This window comes from Carettochelys insculpta, chromosome 3 (genome assembly GCF_033958435.1).
Source record: "Carettochelys insculpta isolate YL-2023 chromosome 3, ASM3395843v1, whole genome shotgun sequence".
Lineage (NCBI taxonomy): Eukaryota > Metazoa > Chordata > Testudines > Carettochelyidae > Carettochelys > Carettochelys insculpta.
Genome location: NC_134139.1, coordinates 89,003,207 through 89,021,383, shown reverse-complemented (window position 1 = coordinate 89,021,383; position 18,177 = coordinate 89,003,207). Strand labels below are relative to the sequence as shown.

The following is an 18,177-nucleotide window of genomic DNA, read 5'->3' as shown; positions in this document are numbered from 1 at the left end:
TGTTTCCTTGGCATGAGCACTTAAATAACATTTTTATTCAAATATCGTCTTAGCATATTGGATCAAATTGTAGAAGTGATTGCTGGTGCACATACACTATACATGAAACAGAGCATTGTTAAGCAGGATGCAGCTCTATCTGGGCCTGACCCAAAATCCACATTTGAATTGCAGACTGAAGCCATCGTACCAATGGGTTGAATGCCCCAAACTTTAGGAAAGATCATATTTGGATTCAGAGTCTGAACCTGCACATCTAGTAGCATCCAGGACTGGGGTTTGTCTCGTCCTGTTATATAAATAAAGTTCCAGGACTATATTTATGCAGAGAGGTGAAAAGGTGACTGTATACATATATCTCAGGTGATACTGATCATCAGCATCAGATAGAAATATGGTATCCTCACAGTTTCATGTGTATCAGATCACTTAGATCCTAGAACAGCAGAAAATAACTTTTGGCATGAAAGGAATGGTAACTGCTGTTTAAAGTACTGGGACAAGAAGAACTTCACATTCTGTAGTGTGTACCATTTTCAACTTATAACAAGCAAAAATTAGGAATTTGACCCCATCAATCATGAGCTTTCTAAAAGATAGAGCAAAATCCCACAGTATAGTTTTTTTTTATTTTTATTTTAATTTTTTTATAATTCCCTGATCACCAATGTTGCCTGAAAGCTGAGCACTTGGGCAGCCACTCAGGAAAGATTCACCCACCTGATTAACAGAGCACCCATAGGCAGCAGCATGTTTCTACTGGTGTTGCGCAACCACACATGACTTGGCGCATGAAAATATGGGAGGAAACACTGCTGACCACCCCAGTGTGTGAGACAATGTTGCCTAATATTCCAAATTTTGGTGTGAAATGATTTTTGGCCTCTGCTTCAGGAGCTCTAAGTACCACATCTGCCTGTCCCCTCTTCTTCCAGGAATTAATTCTTATCCCAGCCACCACCACCAGTTCAGCCCCACTTCGTCTGTGCTCTTCCTAGGATACGTCACCGTGCTCTTCCAAGCCTGGGGAAGCTGTAGCAGGATTCCCTTTTACCCCTTCCCAGGCTGGCTCTGGCAGGGAATGGAGCATGGCCCTATCCTTTCTCTGTTACTAGCAGGAGAGGTTTCCCTTTCAAAAACAAAGGAGAGAAGAGACCGCCTACTTCTGGCGTGACTGAACTTTTCTTGATTGGGCTGGAGCTTCTTGCTTCATTGCAAGATGGTCCCAAAAACACTCTGAAACAGCCCCCCCCCGCCTTAAAAAAAAAAAAAAAGACACCTGTTGAGATTTGGGCAATGTTGAGTGTGCCTGGCTGGAAGGAAACTTATACTTACTGTGTTAAACTGCATCAGTGATGCATTCTTCTTGGTATCCTGCATTGCCACAGATTATCATCATCAAAGGCTGTCTGAAGCAGTCTCTTTTTACAAGTGCCGTGACTGAGTGCTAATTTTGTGCTTTTCTGTTTCTTCCTGCAGGTTAGCACCAATGCGTTTGTATACACTGTCCAAGCGACACTTTGTCCTGGTCTTTGTTGTATTCTTCATTTGTTTTGGTTTGACGGTCTTTATAGGAGTTGCGGGTAAGATTCTCTCTTTTTTTTTAAGCTTTGGTTGTTTCCATACTTCAACTTGTGTGAATAACTTTTTCTCCACAGGTTAGCTTCCGTGTTAGTCAGGCTACTATCTTGAGATCCATGGAGATGTACATAGGTGCAAGTCTGCATCTGGTTTGTTTGCAGTTTTTTTCTTATATCTATTAACTAGATTTCTTTGCTTAGCCAAGGTTCTGTACTGGGGTAGATTTTAATTATCTAAAAGGAAGGCCAATGTGTCTAAGAAACCTGGGTCTGCTGATTATGTAGGGCTAATACAATACCAGTATAAATTTGGCATAGAAAAGCATCTTATTGGCTACGTCTACACTAGCCCCAAACTTCAAAATGGCCATTTCGAAGTTTACTAATGAAGCGCTGAAATACATATTCAGCACCTCATCAGCATGCGGGCGGCTGCGGCACTTTGAAATTGGCGCGGCTCGTTCAGATGGGACTCCTTTTCGAAAGGACCCTGCCTACTTCAAAGTCCCCTTATTCCTAAGAGCAGATAGGAATTAGGGGACTTCGAAGTAGGCGGGGTCCTTTCGAAAAGGAGCCCCATCTGAATGAGCTGTGTGGTGGTGAGCTGAGTCAATTTTGAAGTGCCGCAGCTGCCCGCATGCTAATGAGGCGCTGAATATGTATTTCAGCACTTCATTAGTAAACTTCGAAATGGCCATTTCGAAGTTTGAGGCTAGTGTAGACACGGCCATTGAGTGTTATAGTCTGGTGATTAAGGCGCAGGACTAGATGTTAGAAATGTGGCCGCTATTTGTGGCTGTGGTGGTACTCAAAATGTCTCTGTGAAGTATGGTATTGTGTGGGGTTCTACCTCCTGTCCCAATGATTCCATCTTAAATGCATTTAGTTTACAAGTAAAAGGTAAAGCTTATTAGTGTCTGTAACTGTCAGCTCTGCAACTGCAAATTCATCTTGAGATCAAACTACATGTTTTATACTTGTGACACTTCAACAGCACAATTTACCAGTCATTTCTGCTAATGAAGCCCTGTTTTGTCTCTGATTGTGGCCTTAGTTATATCTGTACAATCTTACTACCTTCAGTTAGATTTCCCACAATTGTGCAGTGGAAATGGCTGACTGTGCAGAGGCCAGAAAATAATCCAGATTATTTTTCCACAGGTGCGTGGCTTTGTAATATTATGGGGGGTTCTGGGCACAACTGAGGGAACTAGTCCTGGGCAAATTGCTTAAAACTGGGCCACTTACCGCCCAGGCTGTGATTTCATTCTCAACGAGGCAAATCAAGCCAGCCACAGAAAATACCTCTGCCAGCCCTACTTATCAGCCAGAAGCTATACAAGCAAACCCACGCATCTCCAGATGCTCCTAATGCCCAAACCAGCAATCCTCCTACTCAGTGAGAGGCTGTGAAAGCCTATTTTATCAACTCTACACAGATTCTTCCAGACCCCAAAGAATCTGGTCACATTCCCAGCTCAATACATACTGAGGTCTTACCCAAACATCACACCGTGCCAATCCTTAAAAATCTAAATTCTAAGGCTATATCTATAGTAGAGAGTTTTGTAGACAAAACTGGGTGTTTTTAGATAAAACTCATGGAGTGTCCACACGCAAAATGAATTATGTCAACAAAAACTGTGTAGATGCTCAGGGGGAGGCCTTTTGTCAACAGAGAGGATCAAAAGATCAATCCAATTTTATGTGTAGATGTGATCTTTCAGAAAATCTCTTCCGACAGTAGCTTCGATAGACAGATGCTTCTAGCGACGATATAGTCTTAAGGTTTATCAAGAAAGAAGGAAAGAATAGGGTGAGAGAGAAAATTTGTTAAAGTGGTACACTACATACAGCAATTAAAGCTATTGATGCAGGTCAGCGTTGTTACATGCTGATTTCTTGAAAGTCTCTGAAAATACAGCCTGTAAAGGATGGGTTCCAGTCCACCTAGGTTTAGTTTGTGAGCACAGAGAACCAGGATTGTCACTGCCAGGGCTATCTTATAGCTTGCCATGTGAAGGGAAAAATTACTTGCTTCTTCCCTAGGCAGTTGTGGGGGGGTCACCTGTCCAGGCAGGCTGTTGTGGCACATTGCCATTGGTCTCTGTGTTAGCCTATTAGTCTTTAAATGAAACACATGAGATCTTTTAGAGGGGAAAAGGCAGTATGCCCCATTCATTGAGAATATAACAGTAGCATGTGCTTTTCAATCTCACACACATACACACACCATTCACACAGTCCTGCCAAGCAATGTTATGGTTACCAATCCAGAGCCTGGATCAATCTAGTGGCCAGATTGATCACAGAGGGGAAGCAGGGCCTTGTCGGTCACGATCCGATGCTCTCCTGGAGTTGGTGGCAAGACGAACCCAAAGCCCCCTGGCAAAGCACCCTGCTTTTATAATCCTTTTCTCTGTTGAAGTTTGCTGGGTCAGTCTGTGACTGGTGTGTTATCTTTTCAATACCAGTCGTTCTCAAAACATCTCCAAAATGCTCATCCTGTAATCAGTTGTCCTTAGGGGTGCCTGCTCCATGCTTTAGAGTCATCAATCTGCCAATCCAATCACTTCTTGACTTGGGGTACACACTGATGGTCCTCCTCCGACACCGTGAAGTCTGTCTTCACCTATGCTTTGCCCCTCCTTTCTTGGCCATCTGGCTCTGGGGATAACGTTTGCACCTTTATCTCAATACAGACAAACCACTTTCTCATGTAAACAATTCTTACAAGGGCTCTCAGAGAAAAGCAGAGTAAAAGACATTGTAAATCAAACAGTTAAGGCTTCAGTCTTCAACATAACCCTGTAATCATATTCACGTAGACATAATACCAAAGCTCTGTCTCTTTACTTACTAAACTCTAAAACAAACTGATATTCAATTAAAGAACTTAATCAATAAAATCAATGAACTGTTGTTACATGTGTTAATGTACTACCTTATGTTGCTACATTGTTAAGCCTAAAATTCAAAGTTTAAAGAGAATAAAAGAGAACAAAACTTTCAACTCCAACAAGCCAGCACATTCCAGACCATTTCCATAAAATGTGGAATCAGTGTCTGGGTATCTGGTCTCTTTCTTTAGCCCATGCCACATGACTGGGGAGGTGATCACACTTCCCATTGTGCATCTCAGCACCAAAACATTTATAGTTCAGGTATAAAGTCAGTATCTATAACTTTACATACAAACATGGCACAGATATACAGATCCAGGGTGTTACCAGCTTTCCATTACCAGCTTACCATTACCTCAGTTGGCTCACCTGGCACAAGATTTGGTGCAACCTAATACAATAATCACAGAAATGGTTTCATATTTCATTTAAAAATCCAGTAATGTCACAGGCTTCTGCCGAGCTTTCTGCATTAGTTTGCAGTAGTGAGGGAATATACATGAGCAGCTCTTTTGAATGAGAAGGTGCTGTGTTTACCCAGCACCAAAGTTAATCCTTTCTGTGCCTCAGTCTTTCCATCTGAAAGGTGGTGGGGCTTCCTCCTGAGGGTGCTGAGGATGAATTGTAATGCCTTGGCTGGAAGGTACCATAAAAATCTGAAATATTTTTGGTAATACTGTAAAGTGGGCACACAACTTTTCATTAGTTGTAATTGGCTACGTCTACACGTGCCCCAAACTTCGAAATGGCCACGCAAATGGCCATTTCGAAGCTTACTAATGAAGCGCTGAAATGCATATTCAGCGCTTCATTAGCATGCGGGCGGCCGCGGCACTTCGAAATTGACGCGCCTCGCCGCCGCGCGGCTCGTCCAGACGGGGCTCCTTTTCGAAAGGACCCCGCCTACTTCGAAGTCCCCTTATTCCCATGAAGTTGTGTGCCCATGAATAAGGGGACTTCGAAGTAGGCGGGGTCCTTTCGAAAAGGAGCCCCGTCTGGACGAGCCGCGCGGCGGCGAGGCGCGTCAATTTCGAAGTGCCGCGGCCGCCCGCATGCTAATGAAGCGCTGAATATGCATTTCAGCGCTTCATTAGTAAGCTTCGAAATGGCCATTTGCGTGGCCATTTCGAAGTTTGGGGCACGTGTAGACATGGCCATTGAGTGTACAATTTAAATGTGGCATGAGGCTTAAGTTACTCTGTGTGGGTCATGTTATTTCCAGAAAAAAAATCTGTCAGGGATGGTGATAGGTCCTGCTGTGAGGGAAGGGGAGTGGATTTGATGACCTCTCAAGGTCCCTTCCATTTCTTTGAGGTATGTATATCTCCATGTTTCAAGGATCTTGGAGGGTGAGGTTGCTAGTATAGTGCACGTCCTGGTGGTCTTGAGAGTAGGGTCAGGTGTATCTATGTTGTATTTTGGTAACATACTAGACAAGAATTCTAAGTTTGTTCTAACCATTCTACAACTGAAGAGCACAGAATCACTTTTCTATTAAATTGGGCTGAACTTTGCCACACTGAAAAGCTGCTTTAAAAATTAACAAAAATAACAATGGTGTAAAATAGCAAAAATCAGCCACAAAATAGAACTGTCTTGGTGCTGTTAGTTTTGTACAGTAAACTTTCATTTCTTCTTCAAGTGGTCCCCGTGGGTGCTCCACAGGAGGTGTCGGGCTCGCCCTGGCGCCACAGATTGGAGATTTCCAAGCCGTTTCTTGTCGGATCGCACATGCACCGAAGCGCGCCGTTCCTTCGCATGCTTTCAGTTATGTGCGCAATCCGGTCCACGCCAGTTCCTCTCAGCCACCAGCAACTGCAGATGTACTTCACTTTGGCTCCAACGCCTAAGAAAGATAAAACGTTATTCATTACTATTGCTAGTTCCCGTTTGTTTAAAACCATGCTCTTAGAAACTGTTCTTAAAAATTGTTCCTGTATATAGTTTACCAAAAAAAAAAAAAAGAGGAGAAGGAGGAGAGAGAGAAGAGCAGCCACTTCTGCGGCCTGTTTATCTCTGCAATAGACTGTGGTTGAATCTTATCTGTTGTTTAGTAGCTGTTAAGTACCCTCCTTAAAGTTACACCGTTGTTAAGTGCTTTTAACAAGAAGATGTCTCTGGTGGGATTCAAAAAATGTGAGTCGTGCCGTGAAGCTATGCCTGCCTCCGAAGGCCATAGCAAATGTATTTGTTGTCTGGGTGAGACCCATGTCCTGCAGAAATGTCCTCACTGCTCTAAGCTGAGGGCTAGAGCAAGGAAGGACAGGGAAATGAGATTCAAAATGATTTTATTTGACAAGGCTCTTCAGCCTGAGCCGTCTGAGAGATCCCAGGTGGAAGAGCCCTCAGGGCTACACAAGCAGAAGGCAACCTCTTTGACCTCCTCGGCTCATAAGTGGAAGAAAATGTCCCTTACTCAATCCTTGCCGGTACTGCTTACGAGCAGGACGAGTGAGGCACAGAACTGGGAAGTGCTTGCTAAGGGGAGTGCAAAAACCGGAGAACACAATACAGTGCCTGGGGCTCAAACTCTTAAAGAGGCAGCACTGGAGATCCCGCAGGTGCCAAAACGACAGGCACCGGAATCCATGGCACTGAGATTCCTGGCACCGAGAGCATCAGACCCGGGCACACCAGCATGGGGCCTGACAGTGCCAGAGACTGCCGTGTGTGCAGAACCGCAGGCAGAGGCACTGGGCACAGCACCTCTGGCACTGATACCCGCACCAAGATCTCAGGCACCGGACATAATACCTGCATCAGCACTGACTAAACAATTTTACAAACCAGGAAAGGCGAGGTCTGAGGCTTGGCACCGAAGTCCATCGCCGGATCTTCTCATTGTGCCTCTCTCTCCCAGTTCTCCTCCTGAAATGTGCGTGCTGTAATGGCTGTTAACACCACCTTCACCCTTTCTGAGACCACCATCTCCACTTCTACGGCCACCTTCTCCCTGCCTTAGGCTTCCTTCACCTGTTGCCTCACATGAGCTGCATAGATATTCCTACAGAGTCTCTCCACCTATGTCCACATCATCCCAGAGATCACACTTCTCTCATCATTACAGATACAGACAACACTCACGTTCTAGATCCTCATCACCAGGTCCATGTCCTTGCTATTACAGTTGTCCATATCATTGCGAAGACTATTGGCACTGTGGCTACTGAAGGTCTAGGGATAGATCCCCGCACCAATGTTCTTCATACAGACAGTTTTCAACCCCTCCTACAAAGCGGGGGGGCATGTTTCCCCACCAAGAGTGGGTCCAGAGTCGATTATCGACCTTCTCCTGGAATCTTTAGGGGAACGGGCACAGGAAGTGTCCGAGGAACAGATAGAGGTATATGAGACTGATGCCTCTTCGTCCTCTCCAGACAAGGCGGTAGTCCCAGGACATATATCTCCCCCAGACGATCATGAACAATTTCAGAAACTCTTCTAAAGGATGGCACAGTCCCAGGACATACAGGTGGTGGAGGTACAGGAGAAGCAGCATAAGCTCCTCAAGAATCTGAGACCTTCCACGTCATCAAAGATATTCATCCCCCTCTAGATGAGGCCATCATGGAGGCTGCCACAAACATCTGGCAGACCCCAGCTTCTATCCCGCCTACTAATAAATGAGGGGACAAAAAATACTTTGTCCCATCAAGGAGAATGGAGTTTTTTATTTAACCACCCACAGCCAAACTCCCTTGTGGTGGAGTCCTCTTGACAGAGATTGAAGACTCCGCAGTACAAATCCACGGGGTCTGACAAGGATGCAAAGAAACTGGACTTATTTGGGAGGAAGGTATATTCATCCTCCACTCTACTGTTACACATGGCCAACTATGCTGCACATCTACCCAACCATAATTTCGACAACTATAGAAGACTTACTTCACTCATGGACTTTCTTGCGGATGACAAGAAGCCTGTTCTGAAGGCAGTAGTTCAAGAAGGGTACGCAGCTTTGCGTACAGGTATCCAAATTGCATTAGATGTGGTGGACACAGCAGCACGCTCTACGGCCACCGCAGTGGTGATGCGGCGAGTGTCGTGGCTTCAGACATCCAGCATCCCTAAAGATCTGCAAATGAAAGTCGAAGACCTTCCCTTTGATAGGGCGAAGCTGTTTGCCAAATCCACAGACTCGGTCCTCCACTCCAGCCAGGACTCGAGAACTACGCTCAGAACGCTGGGCATGTACAACCCTCCTTACAGGAGGAAGAGATTCTACTCATACCAACGATGTTATACCTATCAATCTCAGCACCCGCAATAGCAGCAACGCTGTGATCAAGGACGCCACCAATAACAACGACGACAAAGGCCACCTAGGCGACATTCCCAGCAAGGCTATACCTCTGCATCACAGGCAGCCAGGCAGCAAGTTTGCTTTGTCAAGGACTGCAACATCACAACCATCATTCAGTGCCAGCAGCAACATATGTTCCACCATCGCCTCAGACCATTCTACCATCAGTGGAAAAGTGTCACTGTGGACAAATGGGTACTGGAAATTATTGCTGTGGGGTATGCCATCCCATTCTGCTCCATGCCTCCACCAAAACCCTCTACCCAGTCCCTTCTCGGGGACCCCTCTCACAAGATGCTGTTGAAATGAGGTGGACCACCTCATATCTGTAAGAGCGGTAGAGAGCGTCCCGGACGAGTTTCAGAGGAATGGATTTCATCCGATATTTCCTCACAGAGAAGAAACAGGAGGCTGGAGACCAATCCTAGACTTACAGGCTCTCAATCGTTATCTCCACAAGCAGAGTTTCAAGATGACCACAGCTGCTTCTATAGTCACAGCACTGGACGATGGAGATTGGTTCGCAGCTCGCAACTTGCAAGACGCGTATTTTCACATAACCTGCACACAGGTGCTTCCTCTGCTTTACCATGGGTATGGAACATTTCCAGTACAGAGTCCTGGCCTTTGGCCTGTCTTCAGCACCCAGGATTTTTACAGACACTCTCTGTAGGGTTTGCTTACCTGCATTGGCAAGACGTGTTCATCTTCCCATATCTGGATGATTGTCTCTTGAAGGGTGCCTCATGGGCAGATGTATTACGCATGGTAGACATTACTATGAAGACATTCCTCTCACTGAGCCTAGTCATCAACTTCCAAAAATTTACGATGGAGCCCATGCAGGACATAGAATTCATAGGAGCACACCTAGACTCTGTCACGGCGAGGGTGTATCTGCCCACCGCATGTTTTCATGCCATCCGATCTCTGATACAGGTGCTGATGTACAGCCCCACAATACGAGTATTAACTTGCTTGCAGGTCCTGGGACACGTGGCTGCCACCACATTTGTGGTGCAGAATGCCAGATTGCATCTTTGCTGCCTCCAGCACTGGTTGGCGACTGTGTATGTGCCAATGATATATGCCACTCACTAAAAGGTGTCGCCCCCCAGAAGAGGTGCGAAAATCTCTGACATGGTGGATGGACCCCAAGAATTTGCTGTCAGGGGTGCCCTTTCACCAACCGCAAATCACGGTTTTCCTCACGTCAAATGCTTCCCACATAGGCTGAGGGGCACACATGGGAAGCAGATCAGCGCAAGGGTGATGGTCCCTTACAGAGATGGCAACGCATATAAACATACTGGAGCTGCGAGTGGTATTCAATGCATGCAATCACTTCCGCCAATACCTGTGACACAAGGTAGTTGGGGTCAATACCGACAAAATTTCCACAATGTATTATATCAACTGTCAGGGCAGGGCCAGATCCCACGCATTATGTGCAGAGGCAGTCCGCCTGTGGAATTGGTGCATTGCAAACAACATAACCTTAAAAGCCTCATACTTACCAGGTGTCAGCAATGCAAGGGCAGATCAGTTGAGCAGGCACTTCGCTCTTACACAAGAATGGGAGATCCGCTCCGATCTGCTCTGCAGTATATTCAACACATGGGGGTTCCCTCAGATCAACTTATTTGCCACCTACATCAACAAGAAATGCCCTCAATACTGCTCCAGAGCGGGCATCGGCCTGGGCTCATTAAGGGATGCCTTCCTGCTTTCATGGAAGGGCCCCTTGCCATATGCATTCACCCCTACGGTACTTATCCACAAGGTCTTGCAGAAGGCAGGGAGGGAGAAGGCATGCTTGATACTTATAGCCCCAGCATGGGACCGCCAGCACTGGTTTCCTCTGCTGCAACGCATGTCGTGCTGCCCACCACTCTCCCTCCTGATCATACCGGACCTCATCACACAGAACTGGGGGATCGTGAGACATCCTCAGCCTCAAACCCTTCGCCTCAAGGCATGGCTAATCCCTGGCTCAGTGCCCAAGAGGGAGCATGTTCAGAAGGAGTGAAAGAGGTCTTGGAATGCAGTTGCCAGGCCTCTACCAGGAAAGCTTACGTATACAAGTGGAAGCACTTTATGTCCTGTTGTTTGTTCAAACAGTTGACCCTCCTGCAGGTCCTGGTCTCCACAATTTTGGATTATCTATTCGACCTAAAACAAGAGGGACTCTCTCTTTCATCACTAAAGGTCCACCTTGCAGCTATATCAGCATTCCGCCACACAGTGGATGGGTCAACTGTCTTTGCACATCCCATTACAGCACGGTTCCTGAAGAGCCTTGTGAACTTATATCCCCCGCAGAAACCATTATCACCGTCATGGAACTTTAGATCTGGTCCTTGACATGCTGTCTAGACCACCCTTCGAACCTTCAGCCACCATCTCCCACTGTCTACTTACCATGAAAACGGTCTTTCTTCTCGTGATCCCATCAGCTCGCGGGGTGAGTGAGCTGGCGGTGATAATGGCGGTTCCGCCTATACAACTTTCTCCAAAGAAGTGGTGGTTCTACATCTACACGCAGCGTTCCTTCCAAAGATCTCTTCAGAGTTCCATATCAACAAGCCAATAATTCTACCATCCTTCTACCCGAGACTGCACACCTGGAGTAGGGAAGTACGGCTGCATTCACTCGATGTGAGAAGGGCGCTGGCCTTCTGTGTAGACAGAACTAAACCCTTCCGAAAGACAGACAGACTCTTGGTGTCTCTTGCACCCAGATCAAAAGGGGAAGGACTATCATCACAAAGAATTTCAAATAACATTGTATCCTGCATAAAGATGTGCTATGCACTACATAAGACCCCTCTGCTAGTTCGGCCCAGGGCTCACTCCACCAGCGATGGTGGCCTCGACAGCTTTCTTAAAAGGAGTCTCTCTAAAGGACATCTGCAGAGTGGCGACATGGTCATCCTATGACACCTTCGCCAGACGCTACGCTATTCACCGGGTGTTGGAAGAGGAGACACGCCTATTGACAGCAGTCCTTTCAAGGGCAAGCTGCACATAATTTGGTACCCACCTCCATTTTTCTGGGGCCACTGCTGGGTAGTCACCTACTGTGGAGCACCCACGGGGACCACTCGAAGAAGAAAGAAGTTATTCACTTGTGTAGTAACAATGGTTCTTCGAGATGAGTCCCCTTGAGTGTTCCACTACCCACCCGTTCGTCCCTGCTTCGGAGTTCTGCTTTATGTTTTTCAGGAGCACCCGGGGCAGTTGGTCAAGGAACTGGCCTGGACCGGATTGCGCACGTGACCGAAAGCGACCGAAAGCACGTGAAGGACTGGCGCACTTCGGCGCATGCATGAGCCGACCAGATACAGCTTGGAAATCTCTGATCTGCGGCGCGGAGACGAGCCCAACACCTACTGTGGAGCACCCACGGGGACACATCTTGAAGAACCATCGTTACTACACAAGTGAGTAACTTCTCTATCTGGCATTCTATCACCTGAAACCCTCAAATAACTAGCAATTTAACCATAAGTAAATATTAGTTATGTTTTCCATAAGTACAGTGTAGTGAAAGTAAATACAAATAAATACAGCAAATACACTGTAAGTTTACAGCAAATACTGCTGTTGTTTGCACATAAAGTACTCTGAGTACATTTTTGTTTGTTCCTTAGTATCTAACCTTGTTTTTTGTAGTGTTATGCATTGTTAGTTATACCTCTCTATTATCCAGATTATTTGAATATTTGGCAACCTCCTAGTCCAAGGTTGCTGGATCTGGAAGAGTTTACTTTATCTTAAAATGTCAGGACCAAACTAACTGCTGTCATCTTCATATGCAAGAGTGATATTGCTGGCAAGTGCCACAGGGCACCCGAGGGCAATACGTTGTCCATAACATGATTTTATGTAATATGATTTTATGTAAATACAGTTTTCAGCTTACCTCTCTTATGAATTATTTAGCAAAAAAAGGGGAATAGATTCCTGGAGCTGTTTGACTCAGCTAAATAATTGGGCCATATTTTTCAGTTATACACATTTATCTCTAATTGCTTGATTGGGATGTAGGGTCATGTGACAGTCGGCTTTGACTAATAAGCAAAGTGACGCTCCCATAAAGGTAAAAAATTGAGCTGTTCACTCCTAATGAATGACTGTTCTGAGTATGGTGTTTTGTTTCGTGGCGTTGTGTTGCATGCATCTATTAGCATGTAGTTTAGATGATGCAGATGCCCCTGTCCTTTGCAACGCTGCTGTTGTAAGGAATTTGTGGTTCTTTGTACCCTTCTAGAAGTGTGTTACGACCTTTGATTTCCTTCAGGAATTGGCTGTGCTATGAGATTCTTATCTCATGAGATTGCTTTGGCAGCCAGGTGTGTTGACAGGGCATAGACCCAACTCATTATTATACTGATTTTTTTCTTACAAAAAAACTTCCTCAACCTTGTGAGCAAAAACATTATTTGATTTACCTTTTTGTTTATGCTCACTTGCAGAGTTCATATTGTTCTTTTTAAAAGTGCTTTCTCTGTGTGGTTTGATTTTAAAAACCAAATGCCTAGCGGCACATTCCTAAGCAACCCTGCGAAGAACAGTGGGTATGATTGTAAGAGGCTTTTTTTGGTTTGGTTTGGTTTTTTCTTTTAAGCAAGAAGACATTTAAATTTTCATTTAAGGGAAACTGGACAGAATATTTGAGGGGGAAAAATTGTGAATTCTTAGTGAGCCCACAACTATTTTTCAAAGTGTACCAGGAGAATATTCCGCTTTATGATAAGATCCATAGTTCGCATGCTGGTTATAACAACTATTGAAGTTTTATCTGTGCTTGCAGGGTGCTTTAACCTCCTGACGCCGGGAGCCTGTCTACACTGGCAAGTTACTGCCCTAAAACTTGCTGTGCTCAGGATGGGGGTGATGGTGATTTTTTTTTTCCACACTCCAAGCAAGAAAGCATCAATGCAGTCACTTGCCCGTGAAGACAAACCCTTAGACCTTGTCTATATTACAAAGTTTTGTCAGCAAAGGTTATGCCATTTTAATTAAAATCACTGTTGCATGTTTACACTACGCTCCTTGTGCCAGCAGACTGCATGCACACTAGTAGCTCTTCGATAAAAAGAGCAGTGCAGCATTGTAGCTATCCCACTGTGCACTTGGCAGCAGGGTGCTTTGGGAAAAGATTGTGATACCTCATGGGTCATGTACAGTGTCACCTGGTGCAGCTTTCCCAATGGCATACTAGTAGATTGCCGGCCACTTTTCAACGGAAGGTAGGGGCAGAGAGGGAGAAGAGAGTGGTGTATCTGGGGTGAGGGTGACGACAGGCTGACCGACCCATCCTGGGGGACTGGGACTCTCCCTGAGCATCAGTCCCCAGCTCTTGCCCCCATTTCTCTCCCCTAGTCTGCATAGCAGCAGTCTGTCTGTCTGGCTTACGAGGGGGCTGAGCTTGTTTTCTCTTATTTTTCTGTGCTCACCTAAGTACTCCTTAATTTTTAATTTTCATTTTTTATATGAGGCTGTGTGTCATAGTTTGTGCATTATCTTTTAGTTCCATGAGTAGAATAATCATTCATCCTGCTGTTTTAATAATTCAGTTTGTGTCACTTGTTAAAACAACATCCATATTTCCAGTAGAACCAGAGTGAAAGGATAAATATTTTGTTTGTTCATAAGGATCAGTTAAACGTAACCTGGATGTACCAACATATGTAATTCCCTCGAATGGCCAAAGATGGTCAAAATCCAGCACTCTTCCCCCAAAACACTTTTAGGCTACATCTAAACTATGAGATAAATACAATTTTATTAAAATTGCTTCCATAACGCTGGATTTTATAAATTTGAATTTGAGTTTCCTGTCCTGCCCACAAAGTCTCAACAAAGTTGAGTTAGTGCTGCCTTTCTAAATCACCAACCATCGACTATGGCAGTAGAGCATTGTGGGAACCTATCCCACAGTTCCCTCAGCCCCATAGCTTTCTGGGTTTTTTCACTGGTGCAGTATAGCAGGGGGAAATGCCCCGCAAGTGGTTGTGGGTATATGATATCTTCCCACCTTACATTGCCCTCATTCCCCTCCCATGGAAAGCAAATGGCTTTTTTTTTCCCCAGAAAGAGACTTCCCCCTGGTGATAGCCAGCCTCTGAAATTTTAAATTCATGGGCTTCCTGTTATCTTACTTCTTGCGCACCTGGAGAGCATTGGAGATATGACTAGCCAGAACAGACAACTGGGGGGCATTGTGGGATACATGGGGTTCTCATCTGGTGGCCAATAAAACTGATTTAAATGGAGGCTGTTTCCACACTACCATTAATCCAAACACTTACATTTGAACTCTCGGTTAATCCCACTGGGGACTTCAGAGTAAGAATGTTGGCCCATGGTGCCCCTTAAATTTGAAAGAATGGTATTGTGTTAACAGTCACAATTTAAAATTGAGCTAAGTGCCTTAGATTCGAATTTATGCTGTAGTGCAGATAAAGCCTTACTTTGATCATAGGGTATGCAAACTGGCAATGAGTGCTCAAATGCTATAGGGCAAATTAAATAGATCTCTTCTGTAATAATGTCAGCTCAGTTCTACCTCTAGACAAAAGTAGCAACCACAGCACCAGTCTTTATTAGGCAGGAACACATGATTTATTAATTACAAGCATACTGAGTTTAACTTATTAGCTTGGGGTGGGCTGTGAATCTGACTTCTCATCCTGTTCTGCTACTTAATAGTTGAATGGTCTCGCATGAATATCAAGGGACTTGACAGTCAGTTTGCACATGGTGTAATATTGGCCTGCTTCATTCAAGTGTTGTGTAACTATTATTGGCAAGGTTCTTTGAATTCTGGAGATTAAAAGTAATTTACGAGCCTGAAGTATCATATTATGATGTCACTATTTATGGATTAACTTAATGGATTTATTGTCTTCTCTTCTCCTTTTGACTATCACATAGGTCCTAGTGTAATTGAATCCATTTCTGTACCAGTCAAATTGAATAACAGCATAAAGGTAAGACCTATATTATGTTCTTACATGTCAGGCACTGACGGCTTGCTACACATTTTATTAATTTACACATTAACTTAAGAAGTTGTGTTTTAAATAGAAAATTATATTTTGGTGTATTTACAAGGCATTGTGCTTTCCAGCTTGCAAGAGAATTAAAAATGTACTGGTTAAGAGGGCTTGGAGGGATGGGGGAAGGAATGAAAGAGAATTAAAAAAGCCCTTAATGAAGACTAACACCCCCACATCCATTTTCAATTCTGTCACCTGGAAGTAATGTTTTTTTCTTGACAGTTGTTCACTGGCAAGTGACAGATAGAAAACAAACAGCAGAGATTTGGATTTTTCTAAAAGCAACCATCATATCTTCCCTTTCAGGGGTCTGCACATATTCCCCACCCCCTGCGCACACACAGAACTTAGCTCTTTTTCCCTGTGCAGACTAGAGGGCAGTACTTGAATTGCTTAGAAAAAATAATGTTGTGGTTTTCTATTTTTCTAAATGTTGTACCTTGGGTATCTGTTTTTAATTTGCTACCCAAGTTTATTTGTTTTCGAGAACAGAGACCGTTCTTACACATTTATTGTACCCAAGCGAACATAAGGATGGCAAGGAAAAGCCAAGTCTTTTACCTCTACTCCTTATAATCTATGAACCTAGACCGGAGGGGACAATTACGATCATCTAGTCTGATCACCTATAAAACACACAGGCAATAAGTTGGTGAATTAATTCCTGTTTGGAAGACATCCATTCAGAATTTGGCTTACTTCTGCCTGCCTCTCATACCTGTCCATTTCTCCCTTCATAGTTCTAAAATGACCATAAAAGTTTTAGAACATCCCAGGGGAAATGGCTGCCTTTTTGATACACGAAGTTGAGTAAGCTTGACATATAGCAACTTGATAATCAAAAGTCTTACTCTTGAAGTGTAGAGCTAGAAATAAACCACAGTTGGTACTAGATTAAAAAAATATAAAACCATATTTCCATTCTGTAATTGCATTCTCTTTAACTGTTGGTACTTTAATTTTCTTTACATTCTTCTTTTGTTCATTCAAAGCTATGCTGTATTCTGGTCAAAATTAAATGTGTTCAAGAATAGTGTTCACACCACCAGCACTGTACTCAAATCTGATCATTTAATGGACTAAACTCCTCCCCCTTTCTCTCTCTCGGAAGTATAGAAAAGTAACAGAAGTCTTTTTGTTGCATGTACAAATGACTAGTGCAGTAGGACAAATGTGAATTCACCTAAAATGTGTGTTGCTTTTTTTCCAGATGAAGCCATTTAGATTACGTTCAAACCCCTTGTCTACTTATAATCAGCAGCTGTGGCTGACATGTGTAGTTCAGCCTGATGGTAAGCATCTTGTTCAGTTTATTATTTCAGAAAACTGACATTATGCTGCAATTTTATTTCAATAGGTACAATAAGTCGTTTATGGTTACGGTAGTTGACCTGTATTTCACTTAGTCTCATGTAGTTTTACCTGGATCCAAATGCATGGGGAAAAAAACCCTACCTATCTCAATAAATGTGAATATGCAGAACTTCATTTGTGTTAACCAAGAATCTAAGAGAATGACAGCAGGTGTCAGAGGGATAGCTGTGTTAATCTGTATCCACAAAAACAACAAGAAGTCCTGTGGCACCTTTATAGACTAACAGATATATCGGAGCATAAGCTTTCGTTGGCAAAGACCCACTGCATTTGACGAAGTGGGTCTTTGCCCACAAAAGCTTATGCTCCGATATATATGTTAGTGTGTAAAACTACTGCAGGGAAATGTCAAAGTTGTTTGTTTTTTATACCTTATGCCAAAGCAGTAATGTGTGTGGCTGCATGTCTCTTTAGCTTCCTTTTATTGGTATTAGACTAGTCAATGTTGCAAGATAGTGACTATATAGCAATGCTCAAATTGTCAGATCACATTATTGAGTGTTTCTTACTGTTCTGAATACAGCACTGATCTCAGTGGGAGTTCTTATCCAAGTCAGTAATGTACCTGAATCTGCTCTAGTAAGCTAGTAACTCTGTGTGAGATTTTAGTTCTGCATTTCTTTTGGTCAGCAGCTTAATATTTTCCTCTTTAGTTACAGAATCCAGCTTCAAAATAAATGTTACTATGACAGTTAAAATACGTGGTGTAGAAGAAAATGGAAGCTCATCATTCATTAATAATCAAGTTCACAATCGGACAAGAACACTAAACTGTGCACAAGTAAGTATTTTTTGGAAACAACACTGATTGTAAAGGTTTTTTTTATAAAACTACTTGTGCATTGTAGACGTGGACTAGTATCTGATTAGAGAGCCATATGGGAAAGAGTTTGCCTCCATTACGGCTGCAGTTGAGCTAGTAATACTGTGTTTGAATAGGGATTTTGCTA

The 18,177-nt window shown here is 43.9% G+C and overlaps 1 protein-coding gene across 2 annotated transcripts in view; it reads left to right on the top strand.

Annotated features, from left to right (window-relative positions):
- The window catches only part of TMEM181 (transmembrane protein 181), a 55,611-nt gene that overhangs the window by 8,217 nt on the left and 29,217 nt on the right, over positions 1-18,177 (top strand). The window contains exons 2-5 of one of the 2 annotated variants that reach the window (XM_074990301.1): positions 1,480-1,583; positions 15,729-15,784; positions 17,064-17,145; positions 17,881-18,008. In XM_074990301.1, coding sequence (XP_074846402.1) covers positions 1,480-1,583; positions 15,729-15,784; positions 17,064-17,145; positions 17,881-18,008 — 370 coding nt within the window. Of the gene's footprint in view, positions 1-1,479; positions 1,584-12,147; positions 12,230-15,728; positions 15,785-17,063; positions 17,146-17,880; positions 18,009-18,177 lie in introns of those variants that run through there. The other variant, XM_074990302.1, reaches the window with a different exon arrangement.